General features: G+C 37.6%; 1 protein-coding gene across 2 annotated transcripts; it reads left to right on the plus strand.

The window, feature by feature from the left end:
- The first annotated feature begins 2,257 nt into the window (after positions 1 to 2,257).
- Positions 2,258 to 13,625, plus strand: LOC141791970 (transcriptional coactivator YAP1-like). Of its 2 annotated transcripts, XM_074672703.1 has the most exons (9): positions 2,258 to 2,491; positions 2,819 to 3,053; positions 4,812 to 5,011; positions 5,643 to 5,797; positions 8,016 to 8,117; positions 8,352 to 8,458; positions 8,596 to 8,714; positions 9,126 to 9,226; positions 10,493 to 13,625. In XM_074672703.1, the coding sequence occupies exons 2-9, from the start codon at positions 2,847 to 2,849 to the stop codon at positions 10,669 to 10,671; spliced, it is 1,170 nt and encodes a 389-aa protein (XP_074528804.1). In that variant the 5' UTR covers positions 2,258 to 2,491; positions 2,819 to 2,846; the 3' UTR covers positions 10,672 to 13,625. The 2 variants fall into 2 exon arrangements, with proteins under 2 accessions (XP_074528804.1, XP_074528805.1); XM_074672704.1 differs by lacking the exon at positions 8,016 to 8,117.
- Positions 13,626 to 13,675: the final 50 nt, after the last annotated feature.

Raw genomic sequence — 13,675 nt, forward strand, 5'->3', positions numbered from 1 at the left:
ATCTCATCTGGAGTTAGCTTGGTCTTTCAGTGATCCAATAAAACCCCATGGTAAGAAGGTAGATTTATATCTCTGAGTCAGGCACGTGGTTTGTCATGTGTTAAGAGTGGCTCTGACATGGCAGTGTAAGGCCACTGATTAAAATAAATATGGAGATATTTTTGTGGTTAAAAAACAATGGATGAAAATTAAATGGAGAAAAAATAAACCATGGTACAGGTGTGCAGTATCATCTGTTGCACTCCAGTTTGACGTGCATTACAGTCCCGACACGTTGACCTAAAGCTTTTTGCCACAGTTCTTCTTACTATACCTGATAATACACTTGACTCTTAATGATTAGGCTAATATCCCTCTTTATGTATTCAAACAGAAAAGGGCATTGTTTTTAATGGACCAAAGGTTGGGTTGAGTGTAGTAGACATTTGCTCCATGTCCTAATGAAACAAACAGTAGTTCAGTGAGGGAATTTTGATGCCCTCAACTTCTTTTTTTGGAGAAGCAATGACTGCATTTCATAAAAAGTATTAATGAATTAGAATATAAACTTTATTAAACTTTCAGATGACAGTGTTTGTATCAGACTGTGTAGAAAGTCTCAGACAATTTCCTCAGAGTGGCCAAAAACTGTCTGCTGTCCTTTTCTTCACCCCAAACTTATGCAACTCCTCCAAGGATACAGACAGGATGTAGTTTAGGGACTTAATCAGTCACACTATGGTAAATGTATACATTGAAAACGTTCAAGGCAGCAGAGGAGACTGAAGGAAATGTACAATCACACAGTGTAAACACAGAGCAGCCACAGAGTTATACATGCAGCTCGAACCACGAGAGTCAGAATCACAGTCAGATTTCATTGATGCTGCAACACAGATTTAAGTTGTTTCAAGTTCCCATATGAGCTTCAACAGTTTCAGGCTGAAGTAATGAGGAGGGTTTTTTTTTTTATTGTTACTAACTTAGGGGCCTGTCTTTTAACTCACCATTTATTTATTTATTTATTTATTTATTTATTTATTTATTTATGCTTAAATTCCTCTTTTAACATCAAGCACATATGGTGGGTATATGATGTTGAAATAAGTAACTGGAGTAAAGATTGCAAAAATGATTTAAAAGATTGAATGTTATGACTCCAGAGCACGTAATGAGTTATCATACTCTGGTTAAAGTATTACTTAATCGCAACACTGAATTGAAGTTTTATCAAATTTACAGTAAGTTAAATATTTGAGGCTAAGACAATGTGTTTTTTATGGGTCTTTCGGTACAAAATCCAAGTGCGCAGTGTGAAATGTAGGAGTTGTTTTTTCTGACCCAACTGACTCTGTATTTTTGGAAACACTGTCTGAAAAGTTGAGATAAAGTTTGAGACTACTTTTTGACCTAAATTCTTGAGATGGTCTTTATAAAGTTGATGAAACATGCTTCAAGTCTTCTAGGGCCTCTTATAACAAAAATATAAGCCTAGCTGTTGCGTACTTGTGTAATTTTATACTTCTTTTTGCCCTTGTCCCTCAGGTGGTAGAGTCTGCCTCTGGTTTCTCAGATAAACTCATCAGTTGATTCTTTTTTGTGTAAAAATACATTGTTCACAAAAATTGATGAATGAATAAAAAGCTATCTTATTCACTGAGTTACATCCACAGTCTCAGTCCCTATTACCTCTTGTGGATTGTGGTGACAGAATAACTGAATGACGTGCTGAATGCACAGTAGTTATTATTAGAAGTCCAGCCACACATTTTTGTTGAATTCAATCTGTTTGCCAGCTGAGCCTCGCAGCTCTGAGCGCATGCTTTCCATCAGAGGGCAGCACACTGCGGCTGGTTCCCTGCATGGACAAACAGGCTCCGGCTGTGGCCTCATCAGGGGCGGATGTTTTCTCAGTGCAACTTCCCAATCTCCCCTCCCCACCAGCCCCACCTCCAGTCCCAGCAAAAGCCAGACCACCAGGCCCTGAGTGAGAAAAAGGACTCATATCCACCTAAGTCTGTCATCAATTACCGGACACAAACAAGAAAGTGCTGAACATTGACATCGAATATAAGAAATGACTTTTGATTGACTTTTAAATCAATCATTTTTAATTCCAGGTGTTGAGTTATAGTGATGTTGTAGTTTAAATTACACATCAAACTCTTTCTGCAAGTCCTGTGCTGGTGGTTTCTGTCTGTCTGGGATCTTTTCCCCCTGCAACTGCGGCAGCTTTAAACCCTGCAACCCCGCCCCTCAGCACTATCACATGAATCTGGACTCAACACTGGATGTGAAAAAAAGTTTGGAGGTCTCGCTGAAATCTGTTTTCTCCAATCGGATTCGTAATCGTTTTTCATTTCACTACAAGAGGCTTTTGCATTGAAAATCAGCGTCAACCAAAGAGTTTTTTTCTCTCTCGTGTGAGGTTTCTCCAGTTTATTTTCCCTTCTGCAGGACCACAGAGTTACAGAGAGGGAGAGAGGAGGGGGGACGGTCTGGCTGCTTGAAGGTATGTGGGAGGCATGTAACGTGTTGTACACTGCTCGCATTGATTTTTGTCTTCGATTCTAGCTTTCAACCAAACTCTTTCGATTCTTCTACACGGGCGTTGCTTTTCTTTTCACTGCAGATTAACTTCCGAGATGTAGCAGCCCAAAACAGAGGCACAAGGACACAAAAGTTCAAATGGGGTGGGGGGAGGTTGGGGAGGGGGGGTTGAGGAGTGTAAACAAATACGATCATAACGCCAGACGCGTCAAGTCTGAACGGGCCTGGAGTTTATTACACTTTTCGCGTGTGTTTGTGTGTTTGTTTGTGTGATTGAACATTTCTACAGATTTGTTGCGACACTAAACTTTGGCGACATGGACGCGCACCGCGGCGGCGCGCCTCCGGCCGGGCAGCAGATCGTGCACGTTCGCGGGGACTCGCAGACGGAGCTGGAGGCCCTGTTCAGCGCCGTGATGAACCCCAGCAAGTCGGCCAGACAGCCGCCCTCTCTGCCCATGAGGATGAGGAAGCTGCCGGACTCCTTCTTCAGGCAGCCAGACTCCCGGGGACACTCCAGACAAGTAATACCTCCTGTAACTTCTGCCAAAAACCCTGATGTGTCCTGATTTAAACTACAAGACAGCAGCCCTGCGATTTGAGCTGACAGACCTTAAAACATACAGACTCAGGCCAACTATATGACAATTTGAGTGACAGTTATGGCAACATAAATAGCTATTAGTGAAAAAAAAAGTTACTTTCCTACTAAAATCATCTCACAGATTTCCTGATGTTATCATAATTTAGGGCTGAATTTTTTTTTTCACCCATTAATAAAAAAATAATACTCTTTTTGGTCTGTAAATGGCGTTTTCTACTATCTAAAACTCAGAAAATGGTATAATGAAAGTGCTGGTCCCTAAAATCCACAATCGATATGCAAGATCTCGTTTTCTTCAACCAAAAGTCCAGATATTCTTACTTTCCTGCTTTTTTTTTTCTTGTGACAGGGATTGTAAAGCATGCAGCATTCAAAAAAAGTGGTTCAATATTACTTTTGCTATTAGAAACAATAAAAACTAAACTAGGATGTAGTTGCCAGTTTCTAAGTGTTTTCCTGCTATATATGAAGTTTTGACTGCTGAAAACTAAAAAAAAGCAATTTTTTTTTTTTTTTTTACTTAAATACTGCATTTTGAAGTGATAAAAAGTAAGTTTCAGGTACTAGAAGTAGCCAAAGAATTGGAAAACTTTAAAAGAAGAAGACTCTGAGTCTGAATTATTTTGGTTGGGTTAGCTCCCACCTTGAGGAAAACAATCAACCAGCATACTTATGTACACAGACATTTTGATCAGAGTATGAAATAAATGATTAAACTCTTTTAGTTGGTCTAAGACAGAAACACAAACAATATATGTTGGTAGAAATCACTGTTGATTTAGAGAAACTATGATGCACAGTATCCCGACATTTTAAAAATTATGCAGCTAGCTGCATAAGAAACATAAAGATAGCCAATAGTTGAAGTTTGAGCTATATTTTCTTTAATCTGTGAACATTTTAGTGTACTGTTTGTTTGAATGATCTCTGATTATGAGATTATAATAGTTAAATTTTTCATGGACTGTAAGATGTCTCAGGGCTTTCAACTGCTCAACCAATGTGTTACATCTCTATGTGTTTGGCTCAATGTTCTGGTTCTTGCCACACATTTTGTTATACTGGCACTGCATCCGCAACCTTGCAGCAACTTTCCAATTTGCCCCAGAAATGAAAAAAAAAAAAAAAAAAAACCTTTACTATCTCTGACTCTGAAGCAAAATTAAGAAACTATTCCTTTCTATTTTACATTAATTGCAAGTGTAAATGTCCTTGGTAAGAAAGGCACCATAGAGTTTTTTAATTGAATTAACCTGAAAATGTTCCCAAAGTGGATTGACTTCTGTCTGTGAATCATCAAACGTCATATGTTCATATACCAAAACAGCTGTATTTATTGTGTTGTCAGGGTGTGTTTTATTTTGTTATAGTCTTTCATTTACTCAACCTGAGCATTAATCTGACAATCCTGCTCTTGAATATAAAGTGATTTAGAATTATATCTGGATAGATGTAAAACAGAAATAGACGTGACTCTTCAAGTAAAGTTGTCTTATTTCACCTTAAGGTCTTTACCAACATTAAGTTACCAGTAGAAGTCTTTGGTGTTTGTTATGATCCTGTCTTCGAGCATTTTTTTTCTCACTCTACTTCCCATTTAAACCATTTTCTTCATGCTAGTTTGTGTTTGTGATTGTTGTTTAAGACAGTCATTTCAACCCTGTTTCTTTCTGGTCAGGCCAGTTCAGATGGAGGTGTGTGCAGCTCCCTCACTCCTCATCACGTCCGCGCCCATTCCTCCCCTGCCTCCCTTCCAGTGAACTCCCTTTCTACTCAAGCCGCTGATGTAGCAGCAACGCCAATCGTACCTGACGATGTGCCGCTCCCCCATGGTTGGGAAATGGCCAAAACACCCACTGGTCAGCGTTACTTTCTCAAGTAAGGCTGAACTTGTACTTGTGAGATATTCATTACACTGCAAGCTACTTGGAATGTTCCAGTTTCAATTTACTATAAAATTACCACAGATGTGATGAATTCATTCATCACTTGGCAAATTGGCACATTTGCACCCCAAAAGTTTTTTTTTTTCTCAGTTTGCCAGACAAGTGACTTCAAAAACCCTTTGACGATAAAAAATGAAGTGCAGTAGTTTTGATTGTGCTAAGAGAAAATAGATTAACCCATTATTCTATCCATGGAGTGAAAAGTAGATTGTGAACTTTTCTTATAAGAGAGACTCAGTTATATTAAATAAAAAACAGGAGGGAGAGACAAATAATGCTGCTGAGACTCAAACTTAACCGTTGTAATAAAACAGAATATGTTCTAACCAGTTTTGCAGTGAGTGTGGTTAACGCCAGTTTCAATCATAAAAGCACATGGCCTGACAGCTCACACTCCTGTCAGAGGCTTCTGTAGTTTATCTGAGTGAGTGTGTAGAGGCACACGCACATCTGGTTGTTCAGGTAAAGCAGGTCTGAGGGAAAACGTGCCTTGCACTTCTGATCTATCAGGTTGCATTGGTTTAACAGACACCGATATGTTTAGACTTGTTGTGTGTTTGCAGTCACCTGGAGAAGACAACCACTTGGCATGACCCCCGACTCTCGCAGCTTCAGTCTGCTGCAGCTCAGCATCCGATCTCTGGCACTCCAGTTCACGCCCACTCCCTCAGCAACCCAGCACCAACTACACAACCACAAAACATCAGTCAAGATGCAGGTATCACAGTGCCCCCCACTGAACATTCAGTTTGTCTCAAAAGACGAGACCTAATTTTCATTGTTGAACTAATTTGACAACTGGTCAGGTGTTTTGTTGGTTGTTACTTCTTTGGGGTTCCCTTTTTGTGTGTGTGTCTATCACTTTGGTGACTCTGGTGGGAATTAACTCTTGTAGATTAAAGCCTATGCTGACTTTTACAGATGGCCAATGGTGTCAAAACTTCAAAAAGAGAGAGGTGATGAACCCCCATTTAGAAATATTTCCTCTAAACTGAGGAAGATGGATTGTAAGATAAAAAGTTGTGAGAGGATTAAAAGCACCAAGACATGAAATTAATTGTTTACATTTTATGGCTTTTTGACTGCTGCTGTCTTTGAATTAATACATCAAATATACAAATTAAAAAGGGTCAGTTCACTCAAATGATCAAAAACATTCTGTATCTAACTCTTTTGTTGTGTTTTTCCAGGAGTGAAGGTATGTAAGATGACTCTACTGACAAAGGTCACTTCTTGGACTTTGTCAGTATCTTAGCAGAAAGTTATTAAATTTGGGTCCTCTTTAAATTGTTGCAGTTCAAGAGTTAATTATCCCTAAAAACTCATATTAGCAATATGTAGCTTAATGCTAAGTGGCTGTTTGAGGCAGTGCATCAATTCAAAAAAAAATTATTTTTAAGATTCTTTGAGAATGGATGGATTAAAAGCAAGAAAAGTAAAAATATACATCAGATTTAAGCTAAAATTATCAGTTAACTACTTCAAAATTAATGTTGCTGTTGGCCAGGGAGTGACTAAACATACACTTTCCTTCCAAGATGTTTTGGTACAGCCTGAAGAATTGAAATGTTTACATTTTGAGCTAGTAGTTATGCTAACTGGGCGGCCAATGAATTTATTAGCTGTTATCTGCTGGTGGCGAATGTATTATCAAATGGGTTATTGAACTTTTAAACAGGTCTCAAGTTGGTCCAGATATCACTTTGTTTTTTATTTTAGTTGATAAAAAAGTACAATTCTTATCTTGTCAGATTATATCTGGTTTAAAACCTTTAACATTCATCCAACTATCACAGTACTGCCAAGCTAGCCACACTAAGGGAGGTAAGAGGAAAATGGCTGCCATACTCGTTTTATCTGTATTATGTTACACAATTATAATTTAGTTTCTTGCTCTTTTCAGCCTTGTTATTTGTTGCAGCAGGTGACTGTGGCAAAAAAACACATCTCTCAATACACACTAGAAACATGGTAAACTACTGTAGCAGCCAAAGCGAATACTGCTCCCTGGATTTATTAGCAGAATCAGAGCTAAATTGTCATCTTAGGGATTCCAAATATCATTTCACAACTGCTTGGTTAAAAAGTAAGTGAATGAACAAATGTTGGTGAAAATATAGAGAAAAATGGTACTAAATTTGAAGTTATTTGTATTATTTTATGAATCTTTAGCCAGTGTTAAACAAAAGCTAACGTTAGCGCTCAACCACTTTTTAGCTGGCAGTTGAACGGTGTTGCTTAAGCAAAAGACAAATAGAAATTCTAGCTTATGGTACAATTAGCTTTTCAACTTATAAGAAGTTAAATTCTAGCCTTATTTCAAAGCACTACAATACATTTAATTTCAATTCCACTCACCCATCTCACAGCTAACTTAAAGAGTTAAGTGTTATTCATTTCCTATGGTTGAGTTAAAGACTATTCAAGGCTTAGACAGCAAATGTATCAATACTCATGTTAGCTTTTAGCAAACTGTAGGGAATGAATAAATAAATATGTTGATTCAACCTGAAATACAGCCATGTTCTGTATCCTTCCCTGTTTCCTGTGTACTGAACTACTTTCTACTGTTCAAGAGAAAAGACATACTACTGTTCAATTTTTATTTCACTGATTTGGCTGAACAGACCCTTGACAAAATGGTAAAAAAACAACAACAAAAAATAATTAAAAGAAATGCATATTTTTTACTAACTGAAGTGTTTTGCAGCCACTCATTGAATTTGAAAAATGTACACAAAGGTTTCATACTATTGTGTTCTGCGGGACTTACTACACTCCTGTAATTTACCCACTAACTTTCACTTCTACTTTTAAAACTCTACAAACTAGAAACTACACAGACATTTAAGGACGTGGGCCAGATTCTACTATTAACTCTCCATGCACTCCATCCACCATTTGCCTTCTCACTGTGTACTTTCACTGCTGTTCAGGTCCACTGCCTGAAGGCTGGGAGCAGGCTGTGACTGCAGATGGAGAGGTGTACTACATCGATCACATAAATAAGATCACCTCATGGGTCGACCCGTGTCTAGGTAGCAAACCATCAAATTTGTGTCTCCTGAATTGACAATTTATGTTCGTCAGTGAGAAAATATATTGTTCCATTGTCCACCATCAAACGTAGCTGTTTGACAACAACTAAGAAAGACCGAAAAGTTCGGACTTAATGTGCCTTATATATATGTTATTGCAGAAATGTTTGACTTCAGTGGAGTTATTAACTATGTATTCAAACAGTTCTTTTCCCTATTAATTTTATGTTTCAGCTCAAAAGATGAACCCTGGTCTCCTCGGCTTGGCACTGCAGCAAAGGCAGGAAAAGGAAAGACTCAGATGCAAACAACAAGGCCTCCCTTCACAAATCCCACAACAGGTCAGAGGCTGACACTAATGAACCCCAATTAACTTATATTTCATTGTTTGTGTGTGTTTTATCATGTTGATCTGCATTCAAATAAGGTTAAAATAAATGAAAGTGTTTTTTAGTGTATGTGCCTGTGTGTGTTATAGGATGTAGGAGGAAGGAACCAGATGTCTGGTGGGATGGACCATGACAGGAATACACAGACACTTGTCCCATCTCTGGATGTGAGGATCAGGGGCTCGAACCACGAACCCATTCTGAATGGGTCAGTTTGTATTTTTTTCTTATAACTTTGTTACGTGAAATTTTATTCAAGTAAAACCTGTTAAGCATATCATTAAATCACATGTGAAGAGCTAAAGGGCCTTTGGTTTTGGCCTTCATTTTGAGACTTATTTTGTTTTGTATTGTACTTCTATTTTTATGATATCAAGAATGAAATAGAGACTAAACCAAAAAAATAAATAAATAAAAAAAAAAAAGAACTGGAGACTTGAAGATGCGTTCTCATGCATTTTGCTGCAACCACCACAAAGTGAGGAAGAATGCTGTCTCATTTCAGCAACTTACAGTATTGATAAGTGATACATAAATGTTGTACATGTAATACCCCTAAAGATTCTGCATCATTTGAACTGCTGTTTCTCTTGGCAAATATTTATATGCTCTTGTGCAGTGCTCACTCTCGCAACGAAAGCACAGACAGTGGACTAAGCGTCAGCAGCTTACCCCGCACATCTGACCACATGTTGAGCTCTGTGGATCACATGGACACTGGTAATACCAAAACACACACACACACACACACACACACACACACACACACACACACACACACACACAAGCTAAACTCAAGAAAGTTCTCAAAACTGAACGATAAGCATCTGTAGTTTTCCTAATAACTTATTTACTACAGACCTCGTGAGTCAATTTCACATAAAAGGTGTTCCTTTGTTAAAACCACTGGACTAGGGTAAGTTGTTACACATGCTGGGGTGAGAGGTTATCAATAAGACTGATGATGCTAACAATTACCAGTATTTCTTTCTCTCTGTGAGTGACCGTTACCCAAATCTCAGCCATAACTTATTTCGCTTGATTGGCACTAAGCACTTTTGTACATTGTCCTTTGTCTTTTGAACTTCCAGTAATCCCTGTTCGCCTCTTAGTGATATGTATGATTTTTTTTCGTCTTTCTTATTTTTTTAAGAAATTGTAGAAAAGTGTCATTTATTGTGTAATCTGACAAATAAAAGGTTAAAAAGCCTCAGTAATGTCAGTCAATGGTTAGGAAAGCGATACAATTGGGTGAGGCTGCTTGAATGTGGAATAGTGAGAAAATGTAATCAGATAATTATGACTCATGACTTCTTAACACAAAAAACACAGGAAGCTCTGTTGGTTGTCAAGATGAGTCTCTTATTCAAACGTTTTTACAAAACATATAAAAAAATAATCGTGCTTCAATTCATCTTTAAAAGTGCATAAAAACCTGGTTTCCCACAGTAGATATTTTATATTTTCAACACTAAGTACACAGGAATACCCAACTGTAACTAAAACACTTTACATCTAGTTTTAACACTCCACAACATTACCTGTGGGCAAAATCAACAAACAACCTGCACATCTGAAGCCATTCTCACAATAAAACACTTTCAAATAGACAGAATTCAGAATTATCTCAATATTAACAATCTTTAGTAACTAAACAGTCTGAAACATATTCACCATAACAGCAAGTCCCCCAAGACTTATTTGGCAGTTTTGCATCTTGAATATGAGTGGGACAACATCCTTGTTAAATTCAAACTTTGAAATAAAGTAGATTGCAAAGAGGAGAAAAATATGCAATTATTGGTGCTTTAAGCAGTTCTATTCCATGTTTTGTGATCCCCACCCACAGGATAGACTTGGTGTTTAATGCTTTTTTTGTAAGGATTAGAAGATATGAGAAGCCCATTCTTGAACTTGCATACATCCTCCAGCTAACTGTTGGTTTTGAAATTTGAGTAATTTTGATCCTTTTCTGTGACTTTTCAGGTGACTCTGGTGAGACCTCAATGACCTTGCAGGAGTCGATGCCTGTGCTCCCTATGAGTGAAGGTGAGGAGCTGATGCCCTGCATTCCTGAGGGTCTCAGTTCAGACCTTCTGATGGACATGGAGACTGTTCTCTCTGGGTCACACATGGACAGAGACAGCCTTCTCACCTGGCTATAAACAGCACCCAGCCATTGCTCAAGTATGATTTTACAGCAATTCTTCATAACAAGACTGAAAAAATCTGAGGAGATTTGGCTTCCAAAGTGGTACAGAACAACACTACAGAGAGAATATGATACTTTTGTATGATGGATAGCTAACAACTCTACTCACACCAAGAACAAAGACAAAACCTGGGTTCTTATAGAGGGTGGTAGGCTGCTGGTATTCTCCACTTTTATTTGCTTGTGCAGTGATGCATGGGGGAGCATCCATTACTACAGTACTTCTTTCCCTTAAGTCATGCAGCTCAGATTGTGCTCAACACCTTTCTCATAAAAATGCTTCATGGATAATTTTACATTACAGGTTTGTTTTATTATTCCCACTTGGGTTATACTTTTAAAAGATTAGTGTTAAGCCGAGTAATTTTGCATGGAGTTACACTTATGAAGACAAAGAAACAAACCCTCTCACAACATAATTAAATGATAGAATATCAGCTATAGCTAACTGAATATTGCTCCTGGATTTACACTACATTGTATCACATTATATACACTACTGCTGGCACGGACACTTCACACCCAGTGAAGAACTCTAAAAGGAGGCACATTGATTTTCAACATAAGAATACTATATATTAAAAAGCTCATAAGCCAAAAGACAGTATTAAAACATAAGAACTAAGATCGACAAGTGTGTGCTTTTTGAAAAAAAAATGGAGCTGAGGAAGATATCTTTGTTAAAAGTGTCAACCTTAGCCCTTAATAATTGTAACCCTAACCCAGGTTAGAAAAAATAAAGACTACAGGCATGTGCCACTGTGTAAAGAAGTCTTAACTAAAACTGTAATGTAGTGTGTCTTCAGCACTGTCTACTCCAGAAAAATGATCACTGGAGTGTACAGAGAGTGACTACAGTAAATGAGGACCCTTTGCAAGAAATGCAGTCCAACACAATTCAGGGTTTTCCTTAGGAAACTCAAACCCAGACATCTTGTCTGACACCAGCTACACTACAAATAAAAGGGGATGTGTGACATTGCATAAGCTCTTTGCTTCTGTAGTTAGTTTTATTTGATGTGAGTTTTTCATTATTAATACTGGCCCTCAAGCAATGCTATGAAACACTTTTTTTCAAAGTTAGGTTTTGTCAATTAGTTCACTTTATTGTTTTGATTGTATTTTATTGTGAAAACTTTCTGCATTTTGATCCACTCCAGCATCAATTATAAGCTTCACAGGGCAGTGCTGATTGCAGATTGGTTATATGAGATTGCATTATGTGTTTCAACTTTTATGTCATTGTCCATCTGTAAAGGCCTGATGTTTCTCTCCCCTGTGTGCTGCAGAGATCTTTTGGCACTTTGTACCTCTCAGCGCTAACACGTCTCTCAGTGACTTCTCAACTACACATAAAATGTTTTTATTTAACCTGCCAGCAGCTTTGAAAAAAGTAGTCTAACTCCTTTTCTGAGCTTTACCCTAATTAGCTTAAAAAACATTCCTAATGTTTCCTTTGTCTTCATATTCTGTTAGCTGAGTGAGAGACACATGGTTTATGAGCTCTGTAACAAATTATGGTTGATACTTTGTACTTTAACTATGTCTGAATACAGATTTTAAAAGTCAGATTTTCACACAAACTTTCTTACCTTTACAAGCATCTGTTGTTTTCCATTACTTTTCAAAACCAACTATAGAGACAGCTATTAGTCATCAATCAGTAACTTCTTTGATAAATCATAATGATAACGGACGTAGAAGACCACACTGGCTTTACACGTTTTCTTGGTAATGAAAATTTACAAAATACAATCACTTTCAATTGACCTATATTTGTAAAAAGACTAAAGGACCTCACATTTTGTACAATCACTGAAAACAGATTGCTTGATGGATGGATTAAAAGTTCTAGAAAACACTTTCTATACAAGGCAACTTGTACCAGTTTTTTGGGAGGGGGGGGGCTCATTCAAAACTCTATACAGGTAAATCTTTCTATTTCTATATAGACTGATTTCAAAGTCATTTTTCAATAATATAAATGTGTATCAGTTCCAAGAATAGATGTCTGTGTTACACAGACATGAAAGGATTGAATGGTGTGGTCGTTATACATATTAACTCATTGAAAACTTCGAAAGCAGTAAAACAACACATCTAGCAGTTATGTGAAGCCTAGTTGATTTATTTTTCTGAAAGATGTTTAAAATAGAACAAATGCAGAATCAGCTTGCTAACACTCCACAGAGTTTAAGTTGATGGCTGACCTTGGCTCAATCTATCTACTCTCATACAGTTTTCCTTAGTGGGATAGGGGAAAATATGTGTTTCTAAAAATGGATTTCAGAGTGTCCTGGGCCCATCCGTGTTTCCTCAGAAAAGTAAACCAATTGTGGATGCTGTTTCATTGGTATATTTTGCTCTATCTGCGAGCTTTTCGTGGTGCTGTAACATAAAAGGCAATCAGTAATCAGGGGAGCCCTGCAAGTCTCCTCTCATAGTTAAACTATATAATGAGTATATAACCTGTTTTTTTTTTTTACCTGCTGGGTTGTTTTTGCAGTGTGTGTTTATAAATGAATTCAAAGCTGTTGATTACCGGTGAGAGCATGTTTTTAACCAGCTTTCTTTTTATGTAAAGAGTGTATATTAATACAGACTTCTTTGCAACACCCTGAAAAAATGGACGAGTGAACTTTTTAAAAAGAAAAGTAGCGTGGGCCTGGAGCGACTTATCGTTCACACAAATAATACAACACACTACCTAGCCTATTGTTTATCTTAGCATGCATGACTCCTGCTATGTGTGTTACATGTTACTGTTCATTATCCTATTTACAGAGAGTTAAAGGCAATCAGACTTGTTTTGTACCTTTTTATGCATGTGCTTTATATAAATGTATTTCTTCTTACTCTCACTGTAATCATTTTAAAGGAGATTGTGTTGAATAAACTTTCAAGTGCACCACAACGCATGTCTGTACTGATGTGATGTGTGTGTAGCTTTTCATTGT

The sequence above is a fragment of the Halichoeres trimaculatus genome, unplaced genomic scaffold (genome assembly GCF_033239565.1).
Source record: "Halichoeres trimaculatus isolate MK-OKI-2021-1 unplaced genomic scaffold, fHalTri1.1 fHalTri1_scaffold_6, whole genome shotgun sequence".
Classification (NCBI taxonomy): domain Eukaryota; kingdom Metazoa; phylum Chordata; class Actinopteri; order Labriformes; family Labridae; genus Halichoeres; species Halichoeres trimaculatus.

Coding starts and splice junctions, on each gene's coding strand:
- LOC141791970 (XM_074672703.1), top strand. CDS start 2,847: ATGGACGCGCACCGCGGCGGCGCGCCTCCGGCCGGGCAGCAGATCGTG. Junction 3,054..4,811: donor CCCGGGGACACTCCAGACAA/GTAATACCTCCT, acceptor CTTTCTGGTCAG/GCCAGTTCAGATGGAGGTGT. Junction 9,227..10,492: donor TGTGGATCACATGGACACTG/GTAATACCAAAA, acceptor GTGACTTTTCAG/GTGACTCTGGTGAGACCTCA.